Raw genomic sequence first — 18,254 nt, 5'->3', positions numbered from 1 at the left:
ATCATAAGAAAGGAAGTACATAGATAGTACCCATACATAGCTTGCTACTGGTTTTTATTTTCTTTTTCTTGTTTTAAAAATTGATAGTATTCCATCACTAAACCTTGATTGAAATACAGATCATAAGCTAAAACAACCAGTTCAATTTACTGACTGCAGCACAAACACACTATACAAAACAGCTCATTACTCCCCCTCCCCCCAAAAAACAAAAACAAATAGAGATTAGATAGAACTGTATGATCCATCATATCTATGTCTAACCTAGATACTTCAGGTCAGCTAGGCTTCATAACAAGCACAGTGTTAAATTCACAGCACAGTATAAATTTCAAAGGTTTAATGTGAAGGCAATGTATGATATTTCTTACATTCTTTTCCTAAGTCTACTTTCAACATAATACATAGCATTGTTGTCTCCTTTCTGTTTTTGAGTCCCTTCCTCTTATACCAATGATAGATGCATGACATCCCTATGTATAGCTTTGGCAGTAATTTTAGATCATTAATGCACCATGGCCATGCTCCCAAGTCCAAACAAAAAGGAAATACAAACAGCATGTGCTCTTGGCTTCTTCATAATCTTCCCAGCAGTAGTCCAACTTCTCAGCCTTTGCATAACTCAGTACTTTTATAAACATATAAATACAAAATAAAAGCAATCATTGATTTTCTAAAGCAAGCCACAAGGAACTATTTGAAGAGAAAGCAACAGAGAAAGCTGTACTATACAGTTCCTTTGCATATCACTTCACAATGGTATCTATGTATTTTGTACATTCTATGTACAACACTTTTAATGGATTAGAATCCATTAAAAAGAGGAAGATACCTTTTTAAAGTTAACCTATTTCTTAAAGTCTCAAGAAACATCCCAGCCCAGCTTTGACAAGTAGTCAATGTTTTATTTCAAACATTAGTGACATACCCATCACTCCAAGGGTTCAAAGTGACACTTTTTTTTCATCTCAATAACCTTATAGGTTAGAGAGAGTGCCTTACCCATGATTATCCAGTAAACTTCACGAGTGGAATTTGAAAAGCAGCTGCCCCACACTGGATCTCATTCAACATGTGAATAATCTCTATTGGATCCCTGACCTGCTGTTCAATGGAGCACCACTCTTAGTGGTTGAATGAAGAAAGTCAGAATCTACTTATATTGATCAAAAATATAACAATTACAATTCTAAGTCCTGAGACAGTTTATGTTATAGGTGAATGCTTTGTTTCTGCATAGATATGAGTTATGTGTTATGCAGATCTACGTGTAAAAAGGGATGCTGTGAATGAGGCTTGCCAGCTTCTTTTTTTCAACCCACCCCCTGCTTTTAATAGCAGGTTGATTATGTCACTTGGCAATAATGTTTATCTTCACACTATTAAAAACTTTTTTGGCCAATTGCTGGAAATCAAATTGTTATTAAAGGGACAAGAACTGGCCAGATATTGTTTACTAATCAGCTGTCATTGCTACTTTATATTATCCAACATCTTTTGTTCAGTTGCAAAGCAATGATTATTGTTTTATCAAATATCCATCCATGTTTCTATTTAAACAGAGGCGTTGTCGTTTCCCCCCAGATTCCAAATGTATAATCTCAGGTACAATAAAAACTTTTTATTCACAACAATATGGGGTATGTGAATGTATTACACAAAGGCTACACATACACTGCTTATTCTGGTTAAAGTAAATTAGATTATAGCCAAAGCCATCCTAATTCTATGCATGGAAGCCAAAGTTTCATAACGTACAAATGCACTGGTGTAGTGGGGCTAGGGCTCACCGAGTGAGAGTGACTTTTGATTAGCAGAAACACATACTTCAGGCTTTCCTACTTTCTCTGAGTTTAACTGCAGTCCCTACAGTAGCTGGGAAGGAAATGGCTTTCCACAGCAACAGTATATTGATGGAGAGACCTGTACTGGAATGTAAAGTGCTTCTTGATGGGTTAGTTTTAAACAGGCAGTTAAGACCCATTAGTTTTACAAAATATGTGGTTATGACAGAGATACAAAACTACTAGCACTGATAAGGAGCAACACAACTGGGCGTTTTAGATTGTTCCTAGGGCATAGGTGGCAAAGTGCAGTTCCCTAGATGTTGTTGGACTGAAACTCCCATAAAGTGTAGTCAGCAAAGCCAGTGGTGAAGAAAACATTGAAAAGTGCAGTTCAAACAAACTCTTCTTCATGGGAGGGTTTTAAGCAGAGGTTGGATGGCAATATAAAAGGGATGCTTTTGCAAGAATTTTCTGGATCAGCAAGGGGTTGGACTAAATTACTTTTGGGGTACCATGAATCTCTATAGTTCTGCCATTCTATGAAATGCCTAAGAAAGCTTGAACTCCAGCATCAAGGGTACTGCAGAGATAATCTAGTTTGAGACTGTTTTAACTGCCCTGGCTCAGTGCTAGAGAATTCTGGGAACTGTAGTTTTGTGAGACATTTAGCATTTTCTGTCAAGAGCTCTGGTGCCACAAAAAAACTATGATTCCCACAATTCCCTAGCACTGAGCCAGGGCAGTTAAAGTGGTCTCAACCTAGATTATTTCTGCAGTGTGTTTTGGGCAAAACTTAAATGAAATCCTACAACCCTCTCCTTTAAATGTATATCCAAAATCAAACCAGAAAGTGATGGTTCAATACAACCATCTCTTTTGTTATACCGTCTGCTCTCTATATCCACAGATTAAACCACCCATGGCTTGAAAATATATTCAAAATTACAAAAAGGAAATCTTTTGACTTCTTCACTATTTTATAAAAGGGACATCGTTTTACTATATCACTGCATATAATGGAACTTCACCATCCATGGATTTTGTCATTCATGGGAGGGGTGTGTGTCCTGAAACCAAACCCCAGTGGATACTGGGGGTATTATGTACTCTTTCCCATATGAAACTATGATTAGACTCCTTATGTTGGGGAGATGAGTAATGGGGGAAAAACCATGGAAATTATTACCGGTTAATGGAATTGACGTATAAACAGGAACAAAACATGATGCAGGCTTAAATAACTACTGTATTTTCTGGCGTATAAGACTACTTTTTAACCCAGGAAAATCTTCTCAAAAGTCGGAGGTCGTCTTATACGCCAGGTGTCATCTTATAGGGCAGGTGAAACTTCTTCTTTTATTATTTTTTAAAATAAACTTTATTGTATTAACACGTAGATACATACAACATGTATGAAACTTCTGAGCCAGACTGGGGAATCTGCGGTTGCTGCATATGGTGGGGGGAGCTCAAAAATGGCTGCAGCCACATCCCCACCGTATGCGACGATCGTATGAAAGCAGCTACCACTCTGATAGCCTTGGAGACAGGGAGGGCTGGGCAGGCAGGGAGAGCTGACCAATCCAAGCAGGCTTCGTATACAACAAGGTTTCCTGCTAAGTATCTGCATGTCATTTGAATTAAAATTACCATATTGAAATCAAATCTGATGGTTTTTTAAAAATTTTATTTGGTGTGCATTGGAAGAGGGGTAGTCTTATACAGTGAGTATATCCCAAATTCTATATTTTAACTGGAAAAGTTGGGGGTCGTCTTTTATACGCCCAGTCATCTTATACGCCGGAAAATACGGGTATGTTTTCACTACTGCAAAAGTTATTTTGCTTCCTGCTTTCTATTACTTTATGAAATAAAAATTGCTTGCTGGGAACATGGTGACTTTTAATGAAGAAATTGGCCAGTTGGGGATGTAAAAAGAAGGGAGATGAACAGATAAAAAATAAGAAATTGTTAATCAGTATACAACATCAATTAACTGGGTATTCATAAACAGTGATAACGAATACTGTATATACTCATGTATAAGTCTAGACATTTTTGTCAAAAATATGACCCCCAAAAGCTGGGTCAACTTGTCCACAAGTCAATGTAGGTAGTGTACTTTAACTCTTCTTTTCTGAGTAGAGTGGCAAAAGGTAAGTTCATCCTGGGAGCACCCCAAAAAAGCCCACTAATCCCTCTACTCTTTCCACCAGGATGCTGCGTCTGGCTTTTTTGAATGCTTGGATGGGAAAATGGCAATGGTGGCACCTCTTTGGTGCTTCCCCTCATAGGAATGCTAAGAGGAATTGGGCTTAGAAGGATCTGAATAAGACATTTCTGTATGAAGACAGTAAACATCATTCTTTACATCCTTTGTTACATGCCCCTAAATTTTATCCTTGACTTATCCATGAGTCATATCAAAATCCATAATTTTGGCCCCAAAACCTATCCTTGACTTATACATGAGGTCGACTTATAGTCGGGTATATATGGTAAGTATACCCTACTTTGCCTCTGTTCAAGCAATGCTATGTAAACGGCAAAATGTAAAGCAACATGGTCCTTCCCAATTCAGATTACATAATCTGCTAGAGAGGAAGGGGGACAAAGAAGATCTGAATTGGACATTTAGAACTAGATGGAAAAGTAAAATGAGAAGCATGGGTTTGGCCAGAAAATGAAAAGGAGATTGTCCAACAGACGCTTGAGAAACAAAGGGCTGAAACAGACATAGTGGCAATGTGTACAGTCATGGTTACTAGTAAAAACATTCTACTGACACCCTATTCCTGCAAGTAGTATACTCGGCTCTCCACATTCACGGCTTAGCCACTTGCAATTTTGATTATTCGTGAGGTCAAGGCAGGGTGCATGTGCACTCCTCTTTCCTCCTGAGCTTTTCCCCTTGGGGGAAAAAAGCCAGGAGAGAGAAGTTGGGAAGGGTGCACACACCAGTCGTGCCCCTTTCCCAGTCGAATTACTACCTTTGCCAGGCATCGATCCACCTGGGAAAGAGGCTTGGAAAGGATGGATCCATCTCCTCCCCTCTCCTGGGTGGATCAGTGCCTGAAGGCAGGCACTCATCCACCCAGGAAAGAGGCTGGAAGGGGATGAATCCATCCCTCCTTTTTCCAGGTGGATGGGTATCCATCCACCTGGGAGAGGGATGGGGACCAATTAAAGGGACTGGAGGGTGGGAGGAAAAGAGAAGTGTGCACACCTACTCCTCTTTCCCTGCCCAACCCCTTTAACTGGCTTCCGGGGGGGGGGGAGTTATTTGCAGTTATTTCACATTCGCAGGGGTCTTGGGCCCTTAAGCCTCGTGAATGTGAAGGGCCAAGTGTACTTTTTAAAAAGTACTTCTGGATTATACCAAGGGTGTCTCTAGTCCGAGATCCTAATCCACACATTGGCCAATTAGGTTGTCCACAAGCACCCTATGAAGGCATTATGGGTATACCACATTATTCCTCCCCACTCTTGTAACTTATATCAAGTAGAATACTGGAGGTATGACTAATAGCTATGGCCTGTTACAGACAGCCAAAATAAAGCTGCTTCGAGTCACAGTGGAGGTATGGTGTTTCAATGATGCATGCATCCTAAGAGTTCAGAAATCGCACCAAAGCCATGCTCCAGGCTGGAGCGTGGCTTTGGTGCAACTTCTGGACTCTTAGGATGCATGCATCATTGAAACACCATACCTCCACTGTGACTCGAAGCAGCTGTATTTTGGCTGTCTGTAACAGGCCTATACAGAACAATTTACACTCAGTAGTGATAAGGCAAGACTTTGTTGCATATGCCCTGGGCTCCACTCAACAAGATAAGAGGGGTGGAGCAGAACAAATGCAGCAATGCTGGTTCAACACATTTAGGAGAAAGATACCAGTCTGCAAGATCCCTGCATCCAGATTCAGTCATTAACTAACTGCAACACTGTGGTCTCCATTAGCAGCTACCATTATATACAGTGACTTCTTTAAACTAGAAGTCATGTGAGTCAACCCATTAATGTATTGAGCTTATGACTTTATCACATTGGGGAAATAAGGCAAAATCGGGATTTAAACAGCCAGTTATCCCATGTAAAATGTGATATAGCATTTAAGATTTTCACATAATGTTGCTATTAAAGAGGTAATAAAAAGGGTATAAATTGCAACAAATCATTCATGGAGAAATCCCAAAAAGGATTTGTTGCTCTTTATTGCTGCTTATTGCCTCTTTAATAGAGGTGTGACTGAAAATCTTAAATGTGATATCATGTTTTGCACGGGATAATCAGCTGTTTAAACCCCTGACTTTCCCCGTATGATAAAGTTCTTAGTGACAACTGTCAAGAGTCCCAACAGATGGGTTACTTAGCATGCTAACTCCAAAGGGAAAGGTACCAACTCACCTGATAAGTAAGATTTGAGGGAGCCTGCACAGAAAGCCTACATGGACAAATACTTTTCCATCATAAACTTCACATCTCTAAAATGTACACGTCAAAAATTAAATAGAGGTGTTAGATCGGGGTGTAAATGTTTAGTGTAAACATGTTGTAATGTTTAGCTGTTGCAAACATATTGTTGGGCTTAGCTGGGAAATCCTCATTGGTCTTTGGCAGAAAATGAAAATCAAGCAGAATTTTAAAGTCTGTACCTGTTCAGTTTCCACTCACATCATAAGCTATGAAAGAAGCAGTAACCTTACCCCAGACATTGCTCCCATTCATAACTTGTTTTCTCCTTTTAAAAAAATGGCAGAAAACAATGCTTTTTGAAGCACTGAAACGCAAAGGATCTAAACATTTACACTACTTTGTCTTTAGAAGCTAGGGGACACTAGCAATTGAATAAAGACAACCCTTTCTTATCATTTACTATCTAGCAAATTCATTTGCTAATACATTTATTAATTTATTTCTACTGACCAAGTAACTTATTTCTATAATTTCTGTAATTTGTTGTTGTTAACTGCCTCAAGTTAACTGTGACTCATGGCAACCCTGTGGATGAGGCATCTCCAAGACCCTCTGCCCTCCACTGCTCTGCTCAGGTCCTGCAACGTCAGGCCCACAACCTTTCTGACTTGAGTCCGTCCATCTAGCATGCCATCTTCCCCTCTTTCTACTACCTTCCCTAGCACTATTGTCTTTTCTAGTGAGTCATGCCATCTCATGATGTGGCCAAAGTACAACAGCTTCCATTTGATCATCTTGGCTTCCAGGGGGAGTTCAGGCTTGATCTGTTCAAGACCCCATTTGTTTGTTTTTTGGCTGTCTGTGGTATCCTCAGCGCTCTTCTCCAATACCACAGCTCAAATGAGTTGATTTTCTTCCTCCCTGCTTTCTTCACTGTCCAGCTCTCACATCCGTATGTGGTGATGGGGAATGCAATGGATTGAACTATTCTAACGTTAGTGTTCTGTTGTAGATATTTACTCTTTGGGATCTGGTCTAGTTCTTTCATAGCTGCCCTTCCCATTCCTAGTCTTCTTCTGATTTGACTGAAGTATCCATTCTTATCAGTGTTTGATCCAAGGTATGGGAACACTTTAACCATTTCAGTTTCCCCAGAGGAAGTTGAAAGGCTCTCCCTACATCTTAGCTGCTATCACCCCGGCCTCAGGGGGAAAGAAGAGGCAGGCACAGCTCCACCATACCTAGCCCCAGAGGCAGACAGAAGACCCTCCCTCCATACCATCTGCCACCATCCTGGCCTTGGAGAGAAGTGGCAGTATTTGTTGGACTTGATCTCTTCCCCCATTGCCATGCCCTTCTCCTTTTGTATCATATCTTTTTAGACTGTAAGCCTGATGGCAGGGAACTGTCAAATAAACAATCTGTAGGGCATTCTGAGAGCCTTTGTGGCTGAAGAGCAGAATATACATAGTAATAACAAATAAATACATAATCTAGGTTGAACTTGTGTAGAATTCCTGTGGTCATTATTTTTCTTTTCTTTATCTTCAGCAGTAAACCTGCCTTTGCACTTTCTTCTTTGATCTTTCTTAGTATTTGTCCCAAGTCTATGACGTTTTCTGCTAGTAGTATGGTATGGTATTTTAGATTGTTGATGTTCATTCCTCCTGCCTTTATTCCTCCTCCTTATGAGTCTAAACATGCTTTTCCTATGATATTTTCTGCATACAAGTTGAACAAATAGGGTGAGATAATGTAGCCTTGCCTGATCCCTTTGCCTGTTGGGAACCAAAAAAGTTGGCCGTGATCAAATAAAAGTTAAAAACAGTAATATAAATGTATAAATGTAAACCCCTGCTTCTTAGTGATGCCCATTTTGGAATTCCTCCTGGAAAGAAGGCAGAAATGGAGGACAGGTCCTGGAAAAGGAGGACCTCGGGTCACTCTGTCTCTTTCATCAGCTTCTGATGCACTTCTGGAGGGAAGCATTCCAATTCGCAATCTGATTTGATGGTTATTTAATGCAGCTATAAGAAGTAATTCAGATATAAGACATCGACTAGGAAAGATGATACAGAAATTACTTTTAAGTAAGATTGTAAAGCGGTCGTATTACATTTCCCTTCTGTATTTTCAAATGACGCTGTTGCTGACGTTTTGTGTTCTATTCATTTGATATCACCTATTTGTTTTTATATAATTATTTTTGAGTTCTTAAAAAAATGGTGTCCTACACAACACTAATTATGGCCAAAAATGGCATATGTATGTATATTTTAGTTTATTTTAGAATTATTTTAAGAGATGTTTTGGTTTTACGTCGCCTGTTTACTCTCAGGCTGCATCCACAGTGGAGAAATAACCCGGTTTGGCAGCGCTTTAGCGCTTTATCAGGCTGAAAGCTATGGAATTCTGGGAGTTGGAGTTTGTTGTGGAGCTCTGGGCCCACAACAAACTCCAACTCCCAGAATTCCATAGCCTTGAGCCAAACAAAGAGTTAAAGCGCTACCAAACCGGATTATTTCTCCACTGTGGATGCAGCCTAAGAGAGGGATTCGTTTCAGTTCACAAAAGGAAACCGGAAGTGTCTATTGAAAGCCTAAGAGAATAACGCGACGCGACGCGACCCCTTTTGCTGGTCCTTCCCTCATTTGCTCACTAGATGGCGCTGCGGCCGCGTTTGGGGCGCAATTCGCACAATACGCATGCGCCTTTTAAGCCGAGCCAGGCTAAGCCTACTCTTCAGCTACCCCACCGGAAGCGGAAGTGCCTGAGAGAGACTATATTGGAAACCCTAGTCATAGTGGTGATACAGATAGCGCTATGGCGGCCTCGAGTCTCCCGCCGCTGCCCCCGCAGCTGAAGCCCGTCCAGCATTTCCTGAGGACCGCGCAGGAGCTCGAGAAGCGCGAGCCTGTGGTGGCGTATTACTGTAAGTGAGAAAGGCGTCAGCGGCCGGCAGGGGCCCCGCCCACTTCGAACTTGGGCCGCGCTGCCCCGCCCCCTCCCTTTCTTCCGTTAATGGGAGGAGCCAAAGCGCTCCTGCTGGCGCCCCCTTCAACGGTCCTGCCGCCCCCTTCGCACTTCGAGTGCGCATGCGCAGGGACACTTAAGGGTGCTGCTGTAGCATCTGCAGTGAAGGTCCTGGAAAGCTGTTATAGATCCCCCACGAAGCCCCCGCATCCCTTAATAACAGTAATAATAATAATAATAATAATAATATTTATTTCTGCCCCTATAAGATGGAGGCGGCTTACAATAATAATAAAAAACATACAGTACAATAAAACAAATCCCATTATCCCCCCTGGCAAATCATAATTCCAACATCATAATAATAACATATAATTTATTTATGTTTTGGCTTTTCCTGAGGGAATCAAGGCGGATTACAAAAGACAAATATAACAATAAAACATAATAAAATGCAAATTTTTAAGATACAAATTTTATAAAAAATAGAGGTAGATTTTGTTTACTTGTTTATTTATTTATATGATAATATATATATTTTTAAACAGTACATTGAAAAGGATTTTTAAACTGGTCCAACATGCCAGCCGGTCCTTATAGCGATTCCCTAAACGCCTGTGTGAACAGCTAGGTCTTCACTGCCGGCGGAAGGCCATCAAGGAGGGAGCCCTTCTCATCTCCTGGGCAGGGAGCTCCAGAGTCTGGGGGCAGCCACTGAGAAGGCCCTCAGCCGTGTTGGGAGGGAGAGAAGGGCCTCTCCAGAGGATCTCAGAGGCCAGGCCAGTCCATACAAGGAGAAACGGTCTGACAAAGAGTGTGGCCCTGAGCCATGTAGGGCTTTGTATGTAATTACCAGCACCTTGAATTGTGCCTGGAAACAAACTGGCAGCCAATGAAGCTGTTTTGCATATCTAAAACTTGTACGCCAGCTGCACCCATTCCTTGAGCAGCCAGATTTGGCCACGGTGGTACATGCCTTGGTTACATCTCGTTTGGACTCCTGTAATGGGCTCTACATGGGGCTGCTTTTGAAAAGTATTCGGAAAATTCAGCTGGTTTAAAGAGCTGCTGCCAGGCTGTCATACATACTCCAGTCCTAAGGACTGCAGCCTCTTAAGATGCATGAGTCATTTAAACAGCATACCTCCAAAGTGACCTGAAGCAGCTTTATTTTGGCCTGTCTGTTTGGGCCCTAAAAGCATATGAAGACACCCCACGGAGGGTGCTTTAAACATGTGAGATGACTCCAGGACACAGGCACACGCGGGTTTGTGGTGAAAGGGAATCTACATTTTGAGCGTGATCAGATGTGACTGTCAGGTTTTTTTTAAAAGGCAGAATACATTTTGTTCTGATATTAGAAGCTTTTTTGCTTGACTCGATTCTCCCACTTTATTGCAATACAATGCTTGTGAACCCCATTTTGCCTCATGCACACTTAACGTCAGTGCTCTGGACACACCTGTTCAACTTAAGATATGAGTCTCAGGTTGCAAATCATTTGTCCACCTCAACTCATGGTGACCCTGTGGTTGAGACAACTCCAAGGCCCCCTGTCCTCAACTCTGCTCAGGTCCTGTACATTCAGGCCCCTGACTTCCCTCATTGAGTAACCATCTGGCGTGTGATCTTCCTCTTTTTCTACTGCTCTCTACCTTCATTGTCTGTCTTAATGATTCATGCCTTCTCATGGTATGGCCAAAATACAACAGCCTCAGTTTAGTCATCTTGGCTTCCAGGGAAAGTTGAGGCTTGATTTGTTCTGGAACCCATTTGTTTGTCTTTTGGGCTCCCCATGGTATTTCCAGCACTCTTTTCCAACTCAAATGAATTAATTTTCTTCCTACCCTCTTTCTTCACTATCCAGCTCTCACATCCATACATAAATACAGTTGGCATTGATCAATCCTCACTTTGATGTTCAGAGTTATCTGTTTACACTTAGGATCCTGTTCAGTTCCTTCATAGCTGCCCTTCCCATTCCTACTCTTCTAATTTCTTGATTGTAGTCTCTGTTTTGATCAGTATTTGATGCAGGATATGGGAACTCTTTCGCTATTTTCTCATTATTTAGGATGAATTCTTGTAGAACTTCTGTTGTCATTATTTTAGGTTTTCTTTTAACATTCAGCATTAATTCTACCTTGGCAATTTCCTTCTTTGCCTTCTTCAGTAATTGTTCCAAGATTTTGTTGGTTTCTGTTAGTAGTAGACTCCCCTGTCCTTTCTCACAGACTTCAGGTCTGCAGTCTTGAATATTCATGGAGGGGCAACCTCCATTACTTTCAATGGGGTGTGCCCCTGCAGCACACGCTCCGCACACGCTTGCAGGCACGCACCCTATTCAAGGCTATGGGGCTTGGATATTGGCAAGTTTTCACGGGGGGGGGGGAACGGATCCCCCGCGAAAATGGAGGGCCGTCTGTATTGTCTCATCTGCTTATCTTAAGTTGTTGATATTCTTTCCTCAGTTCTTCTCTCCTCCTGTTCCTGAGTCTAAACCTGCTCTGCATATGATACTTTCTGCATATAGGTTGAATAGGTAGGGTGATTTATTCAGCCTTGCATGACCCCTTTGTTGACTGGGAACCATTCTGTTTCTCCATACTCTGTTCTAATAGTAGCCTGTTGTTCTAAATACAGATTCCTCATCCAGGCTATCAAATGTGATGGCACTCCCATCTTTTAAGGATATTCCATAGCCTTTCATGATCTAGCTCACATCACTAGTCCCAGCTTCTGCCAACCTAGCAGTTCGAAAGCATGTAAAAGTGCAAGTAGATAAATAAGTACTGGTGGGAAGGTAACAGTGTTCCATGCAGCCATGCTGGCCACATGATCACAGAAAACATTCAGGGGTAGCTATGTTGGCCAGTTAACAAATATAAACAAAAATCCACCAGTGATACCTTTATTGGCCATCCAAAATGCATAATAATACTTGTAAGCGTTCGAAGCTCCATGGGCTTCTTTATCAGGCAAGCTGTTACAAATAAAATAGGAGGGGGGGAATACCGCATTGTAGCTACAACAGGGGAATCCTTTGTCTTCTGCCTACAAAGAGGCCTGTGACCTCACTGGAATGGAGACATACAGTGGATCCTTGCCTTATGTGGGGGAACAGTTCCAGACCCCCGCCTCCCCCATGTAAGGCGAATTCTGCCTATGCTTGAGCCCCATTCACTTGAATGGGGCTTGTGCATGTGGTGGTGCAGCGGCGCACGCACACTGCAGGCACACACCCCATTTATCTGGATGGGACGCGCTGCCCCATGCGCTCCCGCGTGGCTTGAGCACATACGCTCAAAGCCGCATATAGCGCGCCCACATTATATGTGGGCGCGCTGTATTGGATTTCAAAAGAGCGGTCCCTGTTGAGATACACTTAAGCACTCCCCAAGCAGTTTAAAATGTGTAACCTAATTGCCCCCAACAAGCTGGATACTGCTGGTGCTACTCCTACTTGGGCCTCTGCCTTCCAAGTGCCTTCTAAGAAGCAGAGCCCACCCTCCAGTTCATCTGGTGCCATCAGATCATGGAGGGAGAGATGCAGGCCCAGCTCCATTGGGCCTGGCCTAGATTAAGCAGCAGAGCCCTCCCTCCAGTCCATCTTCCTTGGTCCAGGCCTCAGAGGGAGAGAAGAACAGCTGGACTTGATCCCCCTTCCCCACCACCATTTCCTTCTCCTTTTGTGTCATGTCTTTTTAGATTGCAAGCCTGAGGGCAGGGAACCGTGTAATTAAAAATAATAATAATTGTAAGCCACTCTGAGAACCTTTAGGGCTGAAGGGCGGAGTATAAATACCACTAAATAAATAAATAATTTTAGCGGCATTGGAAGGATGCAAGCCTGAGTCAAGCTTGAGTCGTTGGCTGGTATTGAAATTACAACCTTGTGGTTTGTGAGTGAGTCGCTGCAGTACAGGCATTTAACCACTGCGCCACCAAAATATGATAAGAACTACTGTCCTGAAAAATTTAAAGACCATGTAAAAAATATATTTGTACTATTAAGCTTAATTGAACTGGAAGCAGAAAAATTCTAGAGCAAAGCCAGAGATGTTGTCAGGAAGAATACAATAAGATGCTGTCTGTAGCAAAAAGGACAGGGAAGCCATATTGGATAACAACTGAACCTCTTCAAAAAGTTAAGGACAAATGAGAATTAAAAGTAAATGGTGATAGAAGTAGTATCAGAATTTTGAGTGCCAGTTTGTTTCTGGGCACAATTCAAAGTGCTGGTTATGACCTATAAAGCCCTATATGGCTCAGGTCCACGCTATTTGACAGACCGTATCTCCCTGTATGAACTGACCCAGGCTCTGAGATCCTATGAAGAGGCCTTTCTTTCCGTCCCACCACCATCACAAGCACAGTTGGTGGGAACCTTGGAGACTGCCCCTAGACTCTGAAACTCCCTTCCCAAGGAAACCAGAATGGTTCCTTCCTTGTTGACCTTCCGCCAACAGGCAAAGATCTACCTGTTCAGACAGGCTTTTAAAATGGAATGTTTGTAAAGGACTGGCTTGGGATGTTGTTTCATTTTAAAATATTTTATACAGTTTTATCTTTTTTAAAAAATATATTTTATTCTTTAAATAGCTGTCTATTTTAACATTGTAATAATTTAATTCTTTTTTAATGAACCTCTTTTTTATGTTTTTAATTGTTTTGTTCTTTGAATATCATAAAGCTGCTCTGAGTCCCAGTTCTGGGAAAAGAGTGGGATACAAAATAAATATAATAATGATGATGCTGATGATGATGATGCAACTGTTTAGAAACCCATGCATAGGGACAAAGGGAACTAATATAATAATCATTGCAGAGAACTAAGAGGTGAAAACAACAAAAAAGTAGAAGAAAACCTCTTCCACAAGATCTGAGAATTCAAAGGGAAATTTAAACCAAGAGTAGGATGATAGATGACCAGCAAGGGAATAAATGAGATAATTAAGAAGAAATAAAAAGTCAATGGACACAATACACTAAAGAACTATGTAAAAGAGATGAAAAGATAACAGATTCAATCAAGTGAGAACAATTTGAAGATGAACCCACAATTGTAGAGTGAAGTGGAAGGTACACTAAAAGCGCTTGGGAGATGTAAATCACCAGGATCATATGGCATGCCATTAGAGATGTTTCAAGCTACAGAGACAAAAAACCACTCAAATTTTAACTAAAATATGAAAATTGAAACAATGGCCCACAGTTTGGAGATATTCAATATACATTCTAATCCCCAGGAATAGGGACATCAGGGAGTGCAGCAATCAGCAAGACATTGCCTTAATATCCCATACAGGCAAGATGATGCTCAAAATTTTACAAAGAAAGACTTTTACATATATGAAGCAATAAATCAGAGATGTTCAAGCTGGGTTCAGAGGAATAAAAGGCACTTGGATCATATTGTGAACATACACTGAATAATAGAGCACACCAAAGAATTTAAGAAGAAAATCAGTTTGTGCTTTATGGATTATAGCAAAGCCTTTGTGTGAAAACATACATATGCATTGTTCTTAAAGTAATTAGTGTGCAACAATGTTTCACTATTTTGTTGTAAAACCTATACTGTACTCAAGAGACGAGGTCAGTGTAGGGCAGAATATGGAGGGATGGAATGGTTTCCAGTTGGCAAGGCGGTGAGGCAGGGCTGCATTTTAACATCTAAGATATGCAGATGAGAACATACTTGGTTGCTGTTATGTGCCTTCAAGTCAATTCTGACTTATGGTGACCCTAAAGGGAACTTATCATGGTTTTATTTATTTTTATTTTTTTGCCAATATTTGTTCAGAGGTTTGCCATTGCCTTTCTCTTGGGCTGAGAGCATGCGACTTGCCCAAAGTCACCCAGTGGATTTCATGGCTGAGCTCGAATCGAAACCTGGCCTCCTTAGTCATAGCCCAACACTTAAACCACTAGAACACACATCATCTTTGAAATAATGTCCTGCTGACTTTGTCAGTAGCATTACAGTATATGGCCTGATGCATCTTGTAAGAATGGCAAGTAGGGTAAAAGTGATAACATACCAAAAAAAAAAAAAAAGGATGAAAATGGTTTCTATTGCATTTTGAAAAGTAGTTAAATCCTCTTAGTTTTACCAATTACATTTCAGACTTGCAAAGCTTTATAGTAACATGTGTAGCTCATTATTTCAATTAATTGTCTTGTAAAACAAGCTGTTTCCCTGAGAGAACATCATGTTCTACTGTAGTTCATAGTTCTTAAAGTGCATATGTAAGTCATTTGACACAGTTTTGAACATTGTCTTGTCCCTCAAAAGCAAATAATTGGGTCCAGTGCAGAGGTTGGCAGCCTTGTGCCTACACATAGCAGTGGTACAGGGAGTGAATGACAATTCTGCTCTGAGATCCTTTCAACACCTCTGAAAACACAATTAGGTCTGTTTTGCAATTCTGCCACTTTCCTTCAGTTCTTTCAGTATGCATTTTTTAAAAAGTGTGTAAGGTGATCCACAATGAATGTTGGGTGATTTTCAACATCTTGGCTTGGTTGCCAGTGAGATCAAAATAATGTTTAGTGCTTGTAAAGTGGGCCTTGGTATCTGCTGGGGTTTGGTTACAGGACATCCCGTAGATACCAAAATCCATGGATGTTCAAGTCCCACTAAATACAATGGATAATAAAATGGTATCCATTATATAAAATGGCAAAATCAATGTTTGCTTTTCAGTATTTATATAATTTTTGAATATCTCCAAGCTGTGGATGCTTTAATCCATGGTTAAAGAATCCAAGGATATGGAGGATTGACTAGTTTAAACGGGGGGGGGGGGGGGTATCCAGAGTGGCCCATTAGGTGCACAAAACACCTCAGAAATGTGTGTGAAGAGCCGGGGAACCCCCTGAAAAGCATGTTTTGAGGCAAAGGGTGGGAGGGGGAGGTCCTGAAAACCTTATGATCACATATTTGCAAAGAATGATAACACTGGATAATTTGTATTTTATAGAGAAGGTTGGCCAAAGCTTGTCTTAGGGCTTCCATTTCTGGCAACAAACATCCATAAGATATACTTCACCCTAGAAGTTAGTGTAGCACTGTATGGTTATACAGTCATAGGGGATCCGTTCCGGACACACACACCCCACGAAAACAGATGTATGCGTATATCCAAGCCCCATAGGCTTGAATGGGGCATATGCCCACAAGCGCACACAGGACGTGCACCGCAGGAGCACACCCCATTGGAAACAATGGGGGTCACCCCTCTGTGAGTATTAAAGGACGTGGATCCCAGATCCGTGAGTTAGGAGGGGCGACTATAGTTAGAGCAAAAGACTAGTGTAAATAACTGTTCCCATCACCCTTTCCATTCCTTGGCAATGTTCTCAATGCTCCAGAAAAATAAATTCAAGAGAAATATTTAGGCCCTATTATTATGGGTTAAAGCTACTTTAGGCCCTAGCTCACCAATAACATTTAGAGTTTTTAATCTTTCTCCACTTGTTTTGTTTATTCTGCAGAAGAGACTTTGCCTGTTTGTAAACTGTTTTAACAGCTTGTCAGAGAGCTGTTTTAAGAGTGAAATCTACTCAGATTGTTAAAAACAGGGGTCCCCCCCTTTGAGGTTTGTGTGTGTATTTGTTTTAGATTTGAAATGTTTGCGATTTGTATCGCTTTTCAGTATACTGTCTAAACTGTTCAGAAGCAATTAGAACAGGTTTCCACATGTAGGCAGTATCAGCTCACTGATCAAACAGCTCATGTAGAAGAAGTATTCTGTAGTTTATTAATTCTTAAAAACCAGTCTCATGACGCCATGAGATTGCATAGCATAGCAGCTGTCGTGCCATTTCTAAGAGAGTCCAGGAACTGAGATTTTACTGGAAGGTATTTTGTGGAGCTGGGCATGACTATTAGAGAGAAACTATGGATAAAATATATACAACTGAAATACTGAGGCTGGTAGCAGATTGATTAAATAAGCTTTCGTCTAAGCAAGCATAATAGTTTGACAATGCTTTTTATGTAACTGTTCCTCAAAATCACAGGTAGAGAAAGAGCTAGCTATGAATAGCATGCTCTCCTCAGAAGCTACTGAAAGGCCCTCAAGGGCCCCTCTCCAAAACAAGATTTTTTAAAAAGTTATGTTCGAAATGTTCTTCTGGCCTTCTAGAGGGATTGGAACATAATTTTTGCCATGTATGGGGAGGGATGGGCTTGAAATGCAGTGGAGTGCATCCATTGGTCCAGATCCTGTTCTCTGGAGCAGCAGAAAACAAGCTTGCTCCCTCCTCAATATGACATCTCTTCAAGTATTTAAATAGGGCTATCATATCACCTCTTAAAGCTTCTCTTCTCCAGATTAAATATCCCCAGCTCCCTAATGCGTTCCTCATAGGGCATGGTTTCAAGACCCTTCACCATTTTAGTCCCCTTCCTTTGGACACGCTCCTGTTTCTCAATGTCCCTTTTGAATTGTGATGCCCAGAACTGGACACAGTATTCCAGGTGGAGCCTGACCAAAGCAAAATACAGTGGCACTATATTCTGGGTGTTGGTGGTTTTTCCCCCCCTCAGAATCAGGAGTGACCTGATTTTAAAAGGTCTCTCAAGGACCTAAAACCATCAGGATAATAGGGTGGGATTTTGTTTGCCACTTTCACCCCATAATGGGTGCAGGGGGGTATTTTGACTTAACCAAATGAAAAAAAATTAAAGGGGGTTATGTGATATCCCATGAGAGTTGTTTGTAGCTGTCTTACTTGAAGTGGTTGCCCATTCCTGCTTTAAATAGCAAGTTTTTAGGAGCTGGTCACAGATACAGAGCATAGCATCTCATGTATTTAATCAACAAGTTAAGATATATATTGTTTGCTTCTGAGCAGGTCCATTTTTAAAAATGTAATTTGCAGGTGTTGATTTCTATGGCAGTATTGGAACACAGTCCAGTGAAATAGCGCTGAATGATGAAGTTGACAGGCCTAATGTAACCTTTATTGTAAACATATCAAGCCAAGAATGGTTGCATGCTAACAGCATAGTATATGCTGGCTGGCTGAAATATATGAACAACATTATAAACCTTAGAGATTTACCA

At 41.2% G+C, this 18,254-nt stretch overlaps 1 protein-coding gene across 2 annotated transcripts in view; it reads left to right on the top strand.

Annotated features, from left to right (window-relative positions):
- The first annotated feature begins 8,970 nt into the window (after positions 1-8,970).
- VTA1 (vesicle trafficking 1) overlaps positions 8,971-18,254 on the top strand; it is a 41,718-nt gene continuing 32,434 nt past the window's right edge. The window contains exon 1 of one of the 2 annotated variants that reach the window (XM_089530267.1): positions 8,971-9,136. In XM_089530267.1, coding sequence (XP_089386393.1) covers positions 9,028-9,136 — 109 coding nt within the window. In that variant the 5' untranslated portion in view covers positions 8,971-9,027. Of the gene's footprint in view, positions 9,137-9,380; positions 9,400-18,254 lie in introns of those variants that run through there. The other variant, XM_089530269.1, reaches the window with a different exon arrangement.

This window comes from Sceloporus occidentalis, unplaced genomic scaffold, assembly GCF_023333645.1.
Source record: "Sceloporus occidentalis isolate IW3139 unplaced genomic scaffold, rSceOcc1.0.p SCAF_6, whole genome shotgun sequence".
In the NCBI taxonomy this organism is placed as follows: domain Eukaryota; kingdom Metazoa; phylum Chordata; class Lepidosauria; order Squamata; family Phrynosomatidae; genus Sceloporus; species Sceloporus occidentalis.
The sequence above is the reverse complement of the archived record's forward strand: the minus strand, read 5'-3'. Positions and strand labels throughout refer to the sequence as shown.